At 40.1% G+C, this 14,902-nt stretch overlaps 1 protein-coding gene across 1 annotated transcript; it reads left to right on the plus strand.

The window, feature by feature from the left end:
* The first annotated feature begins 2,812 nt into the window (after positions 1-2,812).
* On the plus strand, positions 2,813-11,588 carry CA3 (carbonic anhydrase 3). The gene is made up of 7 exons (XM_068525638.1): positions 2,813-2,853; positions 3,598-3,795; positions 5,985-6,103; positions 7,842-7,934; positions 8,998-9,060; positions 9,918-10,073; positions 11,027-11,588. Exons 1-7 carry the CDS (start codon positions 2,820-2,822, stop codon positions 11,144-11,146), a joined length of 783 nt encoding a protein of 260 aa, XP_068381739.1. The 5' UTR covers positions 2,813-2,819; the 3' UTR covers positions 11,147-11,588.
* Positions 11,589-14,902: the final 3,314 nt, after the last annotated feature.

The raw sequence follows: 14,902 nt of genomic DNA on the forward strand, positions 1-14,902 counted from the left end.
CTAATTTATGCTTTGATCACAGAGGTGAATAAATAGGCAATTTCTCACTTCTTTTGTTTGTTTCTGATGCACTAGAAACACCAAATGTATCAACTTGCAGAAGATTTGACTTGGTTATATTACCTAGCATCTTGCAAAATAAAATGCCAAATCGAGAGTAAAAATATGTTTAAATTTTATCAACTTAGATCTTTCGAGTTTATAATTTTAACATACCACCTGAAACTTCTACATTCAGACACTCCCTCCTCCCAATAATTTTATTTATCCAAATTACCTTCTTTGATTACTCTGTTCTCTCTCTCTCTCTCTCTCTCTCTTCCTTTCCCTGTATGAACACACTCATTTTGGGGGATAAATCTTACAAATTGCCCAATACATCAACTTTCCAATAATAGTGCTGAGAAATTCTATGTACATGCTAAGGGATAATTTGTAGCTCTTTTTCTGGCATTATTTTTCTCAGTGTATACCTAACAGTTTTCTTTTTTCAAGCCAACTCCAGAAATCTCAGTGTCTTGGACACAATTTAGATTTTTCTCTTTGCTCTGTTGACAGGGAATTTTGAAATTTATAGACAAACATGCTGGAGTAAATCAATTCAGATGCAGAAGATTAATTTGGGGCTTCTGAAAAATATATTATGGTCTAAAATGACATGATATAAACTGTCTTGAAATTCCAATTTTGATTAACTCTCACAAGAAAGTACAATGAAAAAACCAACATTAGTTTTCAAGACCACAAGCCCAAACCTATTAAACATTTCACTTTGCAAATTCTAACTAGTGTTTATGTGAAATTATGTGCTATTGTGCAAGTGTTTAATTTATTACTTTGCACAGTCTTTTTAAAATTTTAATTAATGACAACCCATTTTAAAACTCTATGCATAAATAGTAACAATATGATGAATTCCTGGATTGTTGGCCTTGTTTGGTATAAAGGCTTTATTAAAAAACTTTACCTGTATCATTACTGTATCAAATAACATGAAATTTAGTTACCAATCTTCTAACCACATATAGCAGAAAAAGAGAGATGGAAACAATTTCGTGAATTGGCACAGGATCGCAGTTTACTAATACAAATAATTATGCAGAATATAACCTCTATTAACCACAAACTACAGCGGCACACTCTCACAGTGAAGCAGAAAAATGGCCCAGATATGCCAACTCAGTAGCCTTTCTAATCCAACACTGACATATTTGAGCTCAGAGTCTAAGGGCATTTGCATTGATGTTTGCTTGGATTTTCCAAACCATCTCAGTTCTTGATTCCACATCGCTATTGTGTGGATCAAATAATCCCTGGTCACAAAAATACGCTGGGGAGTGACTCCCCTGGCGTCCAGGTTATGAGTGTGGTTAGTCATTCCACATGCCTTGGGGATGAGCTATCTTTACCATGATGAGAGATTTCCTTTTCAAGTTTTGTAATCCCCAGATACAAAAGCCTAACATCAATAAAAGTCAAAGTAATTAAGAAAAGGTATATTACAACCTTGTTCAAGACAGCACTGGAATTAGGCTTATCTCTTCTGGCTGTCTTTTTTAGAAATAAAATTAATACTGACCTGGAACAAAGAAAAAAATGTATATACTCTTAAAACTGTAAATATCTACTACACTGGTTCTTCAGTGTGAACTACAACCAGACGTTTAAAAATATATCTTCGACATGTGCACACTGGATACGCCAGTTCTATTCTCCTTTTGTGTGGGTTATCGTACTATAAAACAACTTGGGAGGGGGAGAAAAAAAATACAAAGCAATTCTGGAAAATTTTCCGCTCTCTTTTCTTCCACTCTTTCATTATGTCTTGGAAAATGAGGTCATACGTTTTACACAATATGACTCACTTTATGTTCGTGGCCTTCCAACACTCCAGAAGGTTCTCGACTTTTCGTGAGCAGACTTACAGCTCACGCAGTCGGTAAATCAGGCTCCTGCTCTGTGGTAACCTGCATCCAGATCTCTCCCCGATTCCCGAGACCCAGCCCTCGGAGTCCTGAGGACCAAAGGGACCCACGAGGTTAAGAAATGCTGCCTGGTGTGGTTCAGGGATCTGGCATCGTCAATCTCTCAAGAATAACAGAGTTAGAGAACCTGCCCTCCGGCCTCTTTCTTCCCATCCTTTGCTGCTAGGATTTTACAAGTTGCCTGCAAGGGAGTCAAACATGGGTCAGGCAAACAAACGTGTTCTTTCCAGCCACCGAAACCGGATCGCTGGAGCGAAATAAACCCGCAGAAGCATCTGGAGACCGCAGCCAGACCGCAGCCAGACCGGCAGCCTGCGCTAAAAGCAACTTCTAAGTGAGGCTGCAAGTGCCGGCGGGGTGCAGATTTCAGTTGGATGCTAAAAAGCTTGGAGGAGGGAGGGAGGGAGGAGGAGGAGGCGAAAGTCGCCGGCATTTCTGCACATCGGCGCCCGGGGTTAGAGAGCCGTGCAGCTTTAGGAGCCGGGAGGGAGGAATAGAAGGGCCAGGAGAAGCGCTCCCAGGGAGAGGGGAGGGGAGGGGAGGAGAGGGGAGGAGAGGGGAGGGGAGGGGGAGGGGGAGGGAGAGGTGAGGGGAAGGATGCCCTCCGCCCATCTCCCCCCACCCCGACAGCTGTCCAACTATTGGAATTCATTGGCTTCCCCACTCCGCCTCCCAAATACCACCCCAATCCTGTTTAGTCCCCCACCCCACCCTCGCTGACCTAATAAGGCCGTGCAAGTGTGGGGGGACCTATTTAAAAGGTGAGGGCTCACAGGGACTGTGCACGGCGGGAGGAGAGAAGGCAGCAGCCGTCCAGTGCCCAAGAAAACGACCATGGCCAAGGAGTGGGGCTACGCCGACCACAACGGTGAGTGTGGGCAGCGGCTGCCGGTCAGTCCGGGATGGTGCTGCTCAGAAAGTGCGCAACTCCAGCAAGTGCGGTGGCGCGGATGGAAACTAACATTTACCGGGCACTTCCCGAGTGCCAAACACTGCTGACCCTTTTACTTTTTATCTGATTTAGTTCTCCGTGGTGTGGAGCTGTTATTACTCCCATTGGAGGAAACTGAAGCGCAGAGAGGTTCAGTAACTAGCCCAGATCGCAGTGCCTCTGACGGAGAAGTCAGACCACCGAGGGCCAGTTCTCACTGTCCCCTTCTCCATGATACTGGGCAAGCACTTAACCTCTCTGAGCCTGGTATTGGTCTAAGCTGCTCTGCCTGCAGCTCCTGCTTACCCATGGGAAAAGGAATATGGATATGCTCTGAAATCTACTTAGGGTCAGTGTTATTTTATTCCAGCTCTATGACAGAAGATGGCATTGGTAAAACATGTGATGAAGTCCACTTCAAAAATAAGGCTATGAGGCTATATTTGAGCAAATACATGGAAAATTTGAGGAAATACACGGAGTTAAGTATAGTCTCCAGGTACACTATTAGCAAAACTATGAACAGGTCTTAAACACTAAGCCTTGTATTGCCCAATCTGATATTCAAGACCTTTTTATAATCACTGGCTAGCCTCTGTGTATTTTGCTGGTTTAGTCACTTAGAAAGAGGGCTTGGATTGTGCCACTAAATAAATAAATCCTCTCAATTTGATTTCCCAGGTCCTGACCACTGGCATGAAATTTACCCGATTGCCAAGGGAGACAACCAGTCGCCCATTGAATTGCACACTAAAGACATCAAGCATGACCCTTCCCTGAAGCCATGGTCAGCATCTTATGACCCCGGCTCTGCCAAGACCATCCTGAACAATGGGAAGACCTGCAGGGTTGTGTTTGATGATACTTATGACAGGTCAAGTAAGTATCACACTTAGGTAGAGACACGTGAACATTTTCAACATCCATATTGGCAAAATGTGATTTATGACACAGCAACAGAATTGGTGGGAAGCGGGGGGCACTTCTTCTCTGAAAAAGGAGATGACATTTGACTTTGCTCTAGTCTTGAAGAATTACATTTATACATAGAAGAGGAATGTCTCACTCTCTAATGCTGGTCACCCAGGCTGCTACAAAATGGCCCCATGCCCAAGCTAAAAGTTGGCAATGCATTCCTGAAATGAAGCTTAATAGGAAGGTGATGGTAATGAGTCCAAATGAGTGTTCTTCAGGCTCTGATGGTCTACACCTGAGGGGTTTTTTGCTTCCTAACCAAGGCCTGGAGAGCAAGGCTCCCAGTCCCAAAAGTGGCACAGATTCCATTCTACAGAGCAAGGAACATAGCAAAGAAACCAAGTAGGTACTCTCTTCCTCTGCTGTGTGGGTAGGGGCCAATCCAGGGGAGAGAGTAGACCCACTGTATGAATCAAGAAGACTTGCCTTCAATGCTTCAGTGGGGTTCATCTGACTAATCATTTTGGTGAGTGTTTTTGAAGAATCTGACAATTTCTTCTTGAGTTGTGATTTGTATTTGTGTGAAAATGAAAAATCTCATGTTTAAAAAAAACTCTTTATTTCACCTACACTATTAAGCAAATCAATGAAATAAAAGAAGGCTAATTAGAAATGCTTTATTTCACTGTGAATGAAGTAAGAATCTACCTTTAGCATTTTAGTGCTTGATATACAGTAATACATTTTCCTATAACCACATTTGTAAAAAATTTAAAATTATCCTTACTGATGTATAGGAATGAATATTCTCAATGATGTTGTAATTAAAGAGTAATAGTTATAATTTCTACCTACTAGCAGGTTCCAGGTAAGGAATATCATAAAAATATATTTTCTTAAACAATAATCTCGTTGGTATCTGCTACTTTTTTTCTCTTATCCATTTAAATCAAGTTCCATTCTGAAGGATTAGTAACAAAATTAAACAGTATCTGTTAGGTTGGATCACATGAAAATGACTTTTTGTAAGCAAAAATGATCGACTATTGACAATTTCATATAATTCATCCTAATAAATTGGACTCATATGACCAAATAATAACTGTTCCTAGTGGTTGGGTAGAAAAAAATGCAATTAATCAAACCAGTCGTTCCTACATGACCAAGCTTACACAAGCCTCATTCTATTGTTTTAGACCTATACTATGGCTTTCAGTGTGCCATTTCAGCACCAACAGTTGGTCAATCTTTTCTAGAATAGCTACCCTCTGAATTCTATTTTGATCTAGCTTATGTTGCTAAATTTTGATTTTAGGGTTTCTGTATAGTTTCCAATATCCTTTAGAAAATATTTGAACTTCTAAATCACTCCCCAGGCTGAATGAAGTGAAACCAAGTTAAGTGCCAGGTTGAGGTATTTGGACAACAAACTCACATTCATGCTACGGAGAATCATCTCATTTAGGGGTCCACATTGATTGATCCCCTGGGAAACTTCTGAATTTTCCATTTCATCTCATTTGAGTAAACACAGTCTGAATTAGACATGGATGAGAGCTCTTGCCTGTAGTACTGAAGAAAAGTGTAGTGAGGCGAGACATGGAGAAGGAATTCACATTTGTTCAGTGATGACTCTGCTGGGCACTGTGATGAGCAGTTTAAAGCCCTTAATCTCATTTAATCCTCACAGCAGCTCTGAAAGGTCAGTATTATTATCACCTTCAGAGAGATGCAGAAATGGGTTCAGAGAAGTTTAGCAATTTGCCTGAGATCACACAACTAGCAGGGGCTGGGGCCGGGATTGAAACCTAAGTCTGCCTGGCTCTCAAATATCCTGTTCTCCCCAGTGCACCACACAACAGACCTGTGCTTTGGTTGTTTTCATTGCCCATCTCCTGTTTTAATTTTATTTTCATACATGTTAAATTGACATTTAAAAAATAATAAAACAAGCAAACAAAATCAGAAAGACAGAGAAGAGAAAGCATTTATTTTGATATAACCCAAGACTTGACCTTGTGAGAAAGAGACCAGTGTGCTTGGGAATGGCACCATCAGCCCAGCCCATCAAGCTTAGGCTATAAGGGCTGTTTAAAGCGGGCTCTGTAAAAGAAGTGTGAGTTCACTGCTGATCTAGCTTCTCTGAATCACAGTGCTGAGAGGTGGTCCTCTCACTGCACCCTACCGGCTTCGCCAGTTTCATCTTCACTGGGGCTCCTCGGATGATCACGGCTCTGAGCACAGCGTGGATGGAGTCAAGTATGCAGCGGAGGTAGGAGGAATTGCCATTACCCACTCTGGATCTCACCCAGTGAAAACTGAAAACTGAACGATAATGACAGAATAGCATCCAATGCGTTTGCTTCAAGCCTGTAGTTATGAAAAGAGCTGCAATAGTTTAGCATAAACTGAAGCTGCCAAACATTCTAAGTTAGACAGTTAAGAGAGTGTAGGTGAGTTAGTGTCACGCATGAAGAATTTCAAGGTTGTATTTAGAAATTGGATAGCAGCTTAATAATAATATTTTTTAAAAAGCCAGGGACCTGACTGGAACTGAAAAGATAATGGTAGCTAATACTTATTAAGTGCCTACAAGTACTAACTCATTTGATCCTCTCAGCACACTATGAGATGGGCTACAGACAAGGAAACTGAGGCACAGAAAGGTTACATAACAAAGTCACACAGCACATGAGTGCTAGACCTGTGCTCTACCTTATGCTGATTGGCTTCATAGTTCATCATCCTGCCCAGTGCTCTAAGCTGCCTCTTTTACAAGACTGTGGTGCTTTAAAAATAGCACTTAGTAATTCTGGCTAATGCTCATGCTCTAGTCTCTTAATGAAGGGTGTGCATATGTGTGTGTATGTGTGTGTGATTTTATATGTACATATGTACTTATACAGAGATAGCTAGATATAGATACACACAATTTAATATGAACAAATACTACTCTCTGTTCCAGTTAACCCATTAACGGAAACCCATGATTTGTAGCTCAGATCAAGGCATCAAATTACAAGGAAATAAGACAAGCCTCCTGCATGTTCTCTGTATAAAGCCAAGCCTATAAGGGGTGACAAATGCCCTGGAGGTGAGGATAATTCCATTTGTACTGCCAAACTCTTCCAGAGGCAGACTCTGGTCAACTGTAGGAGCTGAGACAGAAACCTTGGAGCCACTTGTGGACACTCTCTTAGGCAGCATCATTAGGCAGCCTAACTAAATTTGACTAAACAGTTAAACTAAACTATAGGAGACCCGAAGTACTCCCCTGTGATCATTTCTCTACAGCCCATCTAGACAGCCGGTGACAGGATAAATTAATTGAGAATGCCTTCCAGACATCTTCCCCCACAAATGGGGAAAGTTTAGTATATTCCTTACAAATGTGGGCAAGGCTTGCAGTTCGGTCTTTACATGTGGGATTATCTCACACTTTTGGTCTTGAATAAAATACTTCTAAATTGCCATGAACTATTGTATTCTCTTGCCATTCTATATAATGCAATGTGAAAAATTTGACTAATTTACCTAGTGTCTATGTTAGCACCTTAACATTATTAAGGTAAGGTGACCACCCGGTTCTAGACCATTTGTTGCTGAAAGGAGAGAGGCATGAAGACACCTAAGAATTTGTCCCCTTATTTTTCCTCTCCTACTTCCGAGTTAATTGTGACTTTAGAATGCTAGCAGATTCCTGTTTATAACTCTGTGTTTCACTGTTTGATTTGGTCAGAAAAAGGACTAATGTTATACAAAGCTAAAATAATATTTTGAATTGGTTTAATGAAAGTTCAGTTTTCACCAATTCTACCTATCATAACTTTTAATTTGAACCATTAAAAGTCTTACCAAAATATTGCATGTTAATTTTTAGAATTCTGTCAACTTCTGTGAGAGTGTTCAGCAACCTTAGACTGTATAATTATTGGGTTTATTGTGAATAATTTTATACTTATTTCCTTATTTTAGGAATTTACCTCATAACCTCTGTTCTATGGTTTCAGCTTCATTTGGTTCACTGGAATTCAAAGTATAACAGTTTTGCAAGTGCTCTGAAGCAACCTGATGGAGTAGCTGTGATTGGCATTTTTCTGAAGGTAAGGTAAAAATTGACCATGTATTTTTTTCAAAGTTTAGTTCCTTATCAATGCTTAAGTTTTACTCCCTCCTTTCATTTAAAGGGGAGAGAGGAATGAATTTCAGTATTCATTCAACTATTCAAGACATTTCTGTTAAGATCAGCTCAAAATTTTTTGCTCTCCCTTAAAAGAGTAACTTTTGCCATACTTCAGTACCCCTAGCACTTCTAAATTTTCTTAAGATGCAGGATGTATGTGTGTGCGCGCGTGTGTGTATGTGTGTGGTGTGTGTGTGTAGGGGCGGTGGAGACGGAGCCTTTGAAGGAGCTTATTTCACTGGCAGTGAGGGCAAGGGCAGCCTTGTTCATTACCCTTTCCTGCTACTCCATGTCAATTGCAGTGGAAACCAGAAAAGCCAATGTTGGGAACGTCTGTGATGCCGTGTCCCTGGCTGGACATCCACTCGGCTTAGGGTGGCCACCACTCACATGATCCCAGGCTAAGATAGCACATGGAATGTGTGTGTTGTTGAGCCAGCCTTGGTTTAGAGAGGACTTGGTGTCATTAACACATGAATTTAGTGGTAACATAACCAAGATTTTAAGCCAGAGGTGAAAATCTAGCTTCTTTCTTTTTGAATGACCTAATTTGTTTTATGTTCTGAATTCATTGGGTCATTTTCAGTGCTTGAACACAGTACTACAGGAAGTGGAGTGGGTCTGAGCAGAAAGACAACGAGTTTAGTTTTAGATACACTGAGTCCATCCTAGCTCTAATTCTATTAAAAAGAAAAGTAGACTGACTTCACAGAGAAGGTCAAGGACATAGATGTAAATCAACATGTAATTCGTGGTTTTGTACTTCAGAGGACTGGAGTCCAAGTTTAGTTCAGAAAATATATACTCTAAAATCTTGGGGGGGGGAATAAACTTATGTTTTTGCTTAGTACAAGATATTCTGACAGAGTTATAAACACTAGTTGTAGATGGATGGATTAAAATTAGTTTTTAAGACAATCCTAAATTATGGAGAAAAGAAAAATATAGTTGTTGGTTTACTTTTTCTTTTTTTTTTTTTACAGATAGGACATGAGAAAGGCGAGTTCCAGCTGCTCCTTGATGCGCTGGACAAAATTAAGACAAAGGTAAAAAAAAATCATTTTCCCTCCCAGAACATAAAAGCAGGGTATGTCAATTTTTTCTTTTTACATTTTCAAGTGTATTTCTTTCACCTAAAATCTGTTAGTAAGTTTGATGAATATGCTAAGCATACATATAAAAGCAAATGCTATTATATTTGTATGTATATTTTTATGGTTTATAGGTTTTAGGGCAGTTTCACATACATAAGTTTATTTAATCCTCATAGTCAATCTGTCAGATAACTACATTTTTAATGAAGTGTTTGAGAGAAAATTTGAGTGGTGTTCCCCTGCCCAACACACACACACACACACACACACACACACACACACACACACACACACGCAGAGGTACTAAATGTTTGGGTCCTAGTGTTTCCCTTTCTCTCCTGGGTGGCACCTGTATATTTTAAATCTTAACAGTAGATTCTTCTACTTAGCAGACTCACTTTAATTCTTTCTGTTCTAATCAAACGCTTTTAGTTTTACCACCAGAGAAAGTAAGTATTCTGAGAATGATACTCAATAAAAATGCAACTCTGTTTTGTATCATCAAGAACCACAGCATTAACTTGTATGAAATATTTCTGTTACAGTTTAGAATGAGTTTGTCCTTTTTCTTGAGAAATGATAGATTTATAGTGCTACCTAGAGTGAATAAGGAATAAAATTGACTGTGGCAAAGTCATACCATGCAAACCGGCCTCCCCCATCTGCCCTTTATATCTGAAAGGCACGTCCTTGTTCACAAGCTCCGTTTTCTCTGTTGCATTTGAAATCCATTCTCCCCAAACGGTGAGACGCTGGGGCAGGCGATGCGCATGCGCCCGCTCACCGCGCTGTGTCCCGCTTTCTCCCAGGGCAAGGAGGCGCCCTTCACGAACTTCGACCCGTCCTGCCTGTTCCCCGCCTGCCGAGACTACTGGACCTACCACGGCTCCTTCACCACGCCGCCCTGCGAGGAGTGCATCGTGTGGCTCCTGCTGAAGGAGCCGGTCACCGTGAGCCCCGAACAGGTGAGCGGCGGCCGCGGGCCGGCCTTGAGAGCACGCTGACTTACCGTCGCCGGCGGGCTCTGTGAGATACAGACGCTAAACTGAAAATATAAAGCAATAGATGCTTACCGAACAGCTCTGCGACTGGAGATTTCATAGTTTGCCCCGGTTAATTACGATCAGCCTGTTTAACTTTCTAAAGCTCAACTTCCAAAGGGTACCAGGCTAAATGCAAGAACATTTAAAGGTGGCGGTGATGCTGAACAATGCCCAAGTTTGTGCTCTAGAAACACTGAAGGGTACAGATCCATATGAGTTAGACTTTGCTAATTTGGAGAACTCCCAAACACTGAGCCCTGTTTAGGAGATGGAATGGTAAATACAGGCCTGGGGATAAGATGCTGGTGGAAGGGATTGAACATCCTTGTGAGGTGTGTACTGGTTCCCCAGTTTTACAGCTAAGTAGGCTCAGGCTCAGATAGGTTAAGCAGTTTGCTCATGATCACACAGCCAAGGGCAGGATCTGAGATTGCACCTCCAGTCTGTCTGCTTTCAATACCTTCGACCTCTCTCCTCAGGCCTCCCTTCTAAGTGTTCATGTAAATTGACTTCATTAACTTATGCAGTGAAGGGCCAATTGAGCTTATTATTTGCACTGTCTTCCACTCCTACATAAGGGATAGATTTCATACTGATCTGTCAAATTAAAATAATTGTTTCAGAATTCAGGAGGAAAAGGTTTTGACCAGAGGGTATGGTGATCCTGTATAAAAGGAAGAAAAGTGTTTTTACAAATTAAAAAAAAAAAAAAAAAAAGGTTTTTGTTACTCAGAACCAAATAACTCTGGACTGAACATTGGAGACAGGTTTTGTAGTTTATTTGTTTAGAAAGCTGGTGATTTCTCTTTGTCACACGCTTAATGTGTCCACTTGGTCCAAATGTCATGCTGACAGCCTTCCCTCGCCCCTTGCAGATGGCCAAGCTGCGGGGCCTCTACTCCAGCGCGGAAAATGAGCCCCCGGTGCACCTGGTGAGGAACTGGCGCCCTCCACAGCCTGTCAAAGGCAGGATAGTGAAGGCCTCCTTCAAGTGAGGCTGCTGGAGCTTGCCCTCTTCAGGAAAGGAAACCAACAGTGCAGAGCTTGGTTCCTTGCCTCCTTTTGGTGCTTCTTACTCCAAGTATATTTCACTTTTCCATACCAAGCAATGAAGTTGAGAGATGTGATCACCAAGAAACTGGAATTAACTATTGACAAGATCTAATATGAAAGCATTTGGCCTTTTTAATAATCACCTTTCCTGTAAAAACAGCATTTCTAGTAAGGTTTCAAAGAAGAAGAAACAGAGTTGGAAGAGGAAAGGTAGAGAAAAATGGCTGTTGGGCACTGTTTTTGTGTCATCTTAAATTTCACAGAACTTCAGTTTACTCTTTTCATGTTATGAGTTATCCATCTTAAAGAAATAATGAGTAATTATATACGTGGGGGTAGAGGTGTCTGAAGATCGTATAGCAATTCAGCATAAGCCAGAAATTAAAATGACTGTGAATTGAGAGAATTGAGATGGTGATGTGTTTTAACCTTTAAATAAAACCAGTAAGAGGTCCATCACTTATTCACATTTAAACTACTGTAAAGATTGCCTGGTTTTGATTATCAGTGAAAGTAAAATACACTGACTAGGAATTTTTTTTTAAAAATTGACCCATTATTTGAATGCTTTCTTCATAAAGATGTTGACTTTATCCTAATATTTTTCTTTACCTGAAGGAGGGCCATTTATTTTTCATTTTACGACTTTTATCTTTGCATGCTTATTAAAATAAAAACTGCCTCTGATATCTTTCTAATTTGAGCGTGGGATTAATGATTCCTAGAACATGCAGGAGTGAATGCCTGCACTTGAAGTAAAAGCAGTTGTACTGATCATCAAAACTAATAAAGACATGAATGTAAACAGTTGAGTGTTGTGTTTTTTAAGGAGGGAGAAAATTGTAAGTTTGTTTTTATAATTGAAGTGACTCAAATTCTGAGTTGGATTGGAAGCTACATTCCTTGTAGAGCAACTGAAGCAATTACTGGGGGCCTTCCGAGGAGATTGCAGACAGAAGAGGAATGTGTAGCCATACATTTGACAGTGTGGACTAGTTTTCAGAGGCCTCAAAGTTGGTTTAGGATTCTGGGGTGCATACCAGTACCATGGTTGCTAACTTAGGGGCATGGAATCAACTCAGACTGTAGTCTTTATGTCCTTATTTTTTTTAAATGTGCATCAAGATAACACCAGTCTAACACTGAAAAAATCCATACATTGAGACCTTCAAAAATATCTTTAGACATAAAGTCTAATTTTGCAGTTAGTGGCTTTGATAAATCTTTTATCACATCACTGGCTAATATGTTAACTTACTTTCAAAAATGGCAGCAATAATTGAATTACCCTAAAGAATGAAAATGGTATTGGGTCAGGAGAGTCCTGCAATGCTGGAAGTCAAGTCATGTGACAGAGTCCTAGGAAGCTAATGTTATTTAATGGTTTACCATTTGGGTGAAGTAAAACCAGGTTGGTCAGTGCAAACTGGTTGTGTTAATTAAACCCCTTGAAATTAGGAGGTGTGGAGCTTTCATCAGTTAGTGGTAATACACAAACTGATTCTCTCAGGGTACTTGGTAATGCTGGGAGCACGGTAAAAATGTACCCAATGTACACTCGTATGTGGTGAAGGAACACATGACTTAATTCTAGCTACAATGGTGCTTACACAAGCTTACACAGGCTGGACAAGTCTGGAACTGTTTTAAGGGAAAATGTCTAATCAAGAGAAGGTATCTCCCTAGACCATGAGCTCCATTAGGGCACAGACATGAATCTTGTACACTAACATCCCCCTTTTTGCCTAGTATGGTGTCTGGCACTTGATAAGCACTCAATAAACATTTGATTTCATGAACATAGATGAACCCAGGACAAATACTCATCTTCTTTAACAACACAGGATTAAGACTAATACTGTTTTTTGCTCATCTCATTCAGTTTGGGTCTCCTTGGAAAATGATCTCTTTAGCTTCAGGTGGTAGCCTTCCAGTAGAACATATATTCCCTGACCCCCATCCAAGTCATTGCAAATGATCACAATTATCACCCAACTTAAAACTTCCTCTCAACTTCTCCCTGCAACTCAAAGTGCTGAATTATTATAAATGTCCATTAGAATATTGAAACCACACTTGTGTCCTTATTCAGTAGGGGGACGATTTTCCTGATCATGCACAGTCTTCCAAACAATTACATTTTAGGCATACACAGCCTACAGAGGGGACATGGCTAGGAGCTACTGTGGTGAAAAATGTTTCCACATCTGCCAACTTTTGTTCTTCAGATATAATCATTTCAGCTATTTTAAAACTTCAGCAAAGGGCAGAAACTAATTTGAATGACGTGTGTTACAATAGTCAGATGATTATATCCTTAAAACTCTATGAATGGGGCATCATCAATAAGAATTTACTGAATATAGGGCATTGCTACATTTTGAGAGGGTGTATATAATTCCTACCCCTTTAATGGGGAGACAGAATATATTTATGAAGAGGTAAATAACTATTCAGGACCACTGATCCAAAATTCTTTACGTGCAATCAGTGAATACTTATGTAGATGAATGGGAAGAATTCTACATAGAGCATGTAAAACTGAAGATTTTGGTGTCTAACTATAATCATTTACATAATTAAATAAATATGGGTGAAATTGATCAACTCTAAACAACTGGATAGATGTGAAAAATTAGTATGTCAGTTACTCAAATAAGAATTGGCACAAATAAAATTGTTCTAAAAGAAATACATATGGTCCAAAACCACATCAGATACCATGTATAAATAAAATTAATGAGATTTTAGTTTCTCCTCTAATACCCTCTTATTTGATACTAAAAAGGAGCTGTGGACATGAGCAAAATACATTATTTTAGCAGACAAAGAATAAGTGAGAAGTCAGAAAAACTGCAAATGTCATATTTTTAGAAATTCTAAAAATTTCAAGTTTAGTATATGAAGATTTAATGATTTTTTTTAAATGACCCTAAGGTAGCACTTAAAGACTTAAAATACAAATAAGAAGACAAAATCAAGTTTGCATGTTATTTTCATTTAGATCACTGGATGGCAGCAACACATTTAAAAAATTTCATTTGGGTCCCTAGATGACAGCAAAATAATTACAAAAATGACAAATGAAATGTCATTCACAGAGCAATGAGGGTTTTTATTTTTAAATCCTGAATACCCTATTTCCTTTTCCCAAATGTTCAATATTAACCATCAATATCTATCGCAACAGAAAAGATGGTGAGAGAGTCTTACATATTTCTGATAATTTTTTTTTTTAAACAAATGGTCAATCTTTTTCTTAAAAAAAATTAATTAATTAATTTTTGGCTGCATTTGGTCTTTGTTGCTGCACGCAGGCTTTCTCTAGTTGCAGAGAGCAGGGGTTACTCTTCATTGCGGTGCATGGGCTTCACATTGTGGTGGCTTCTCTTGTTGCGGAGCGCAGGCTCTAGGTGCGTGGGCTTCAGTAGTTGTGGCTTGCGGGCTCTACAGCACAGGCTCAGTAGTTGTGGCACACGGGCTTAGTTGCTCCACCGCATGTGCGATCTTCCCGCACCAGGGCTCGAACCCGTGTCCCCTGCATTGGCAGGCGGATTCTTAACCACTGTGCCCCCAGAGAAGCCCCTTTCCGAGAATTTTCCAAAAGTGAGGCCTGTGTGTTAGTAGTTGGTACACTAAAACTGAGACAAATGAGAAATGAACATACTACAATCCTGTTCAGTCTTCTGGAGGCCTGG

This window comes from Eschrichtius robustus, chromosome 17, assembly GCF_028021215.1.
Source record: "Eschrichtius robustus isolate mEscRob2 chromosome 17, mEscRob2.pri, whole genome shotgun sequence".
NCBI lineage: Eukaryota > Metazoa > Chordata > Mammalia > Artiodactyla > Eschrichtiidae > Eschrichtius > Eschrichtius robustus.

Bases quoted from the DNA above. Each gene is read 5' to 3' on its own strand.
- CA3 (XM_068525638.1), top strand. From the start codon at position 2,820: ATGGCCAAGGAGTGGGGCTACGCCGACCACAACG. The intron at 3,796-5,984 runs GTAAGTATCACA...TCTGAATCACAG, and splicing joins TGATACTTATGACAGGTCAA to TGCTGAGAGGTGGTCCTCTC. The intron at 6,104-7,841 runs GTAGGAGGAATT...CTATGGTTTCAG, and splicing joins GAGTCAAGTATGCAGCGGAG to CTTCATTTGGTTCACTGGAA.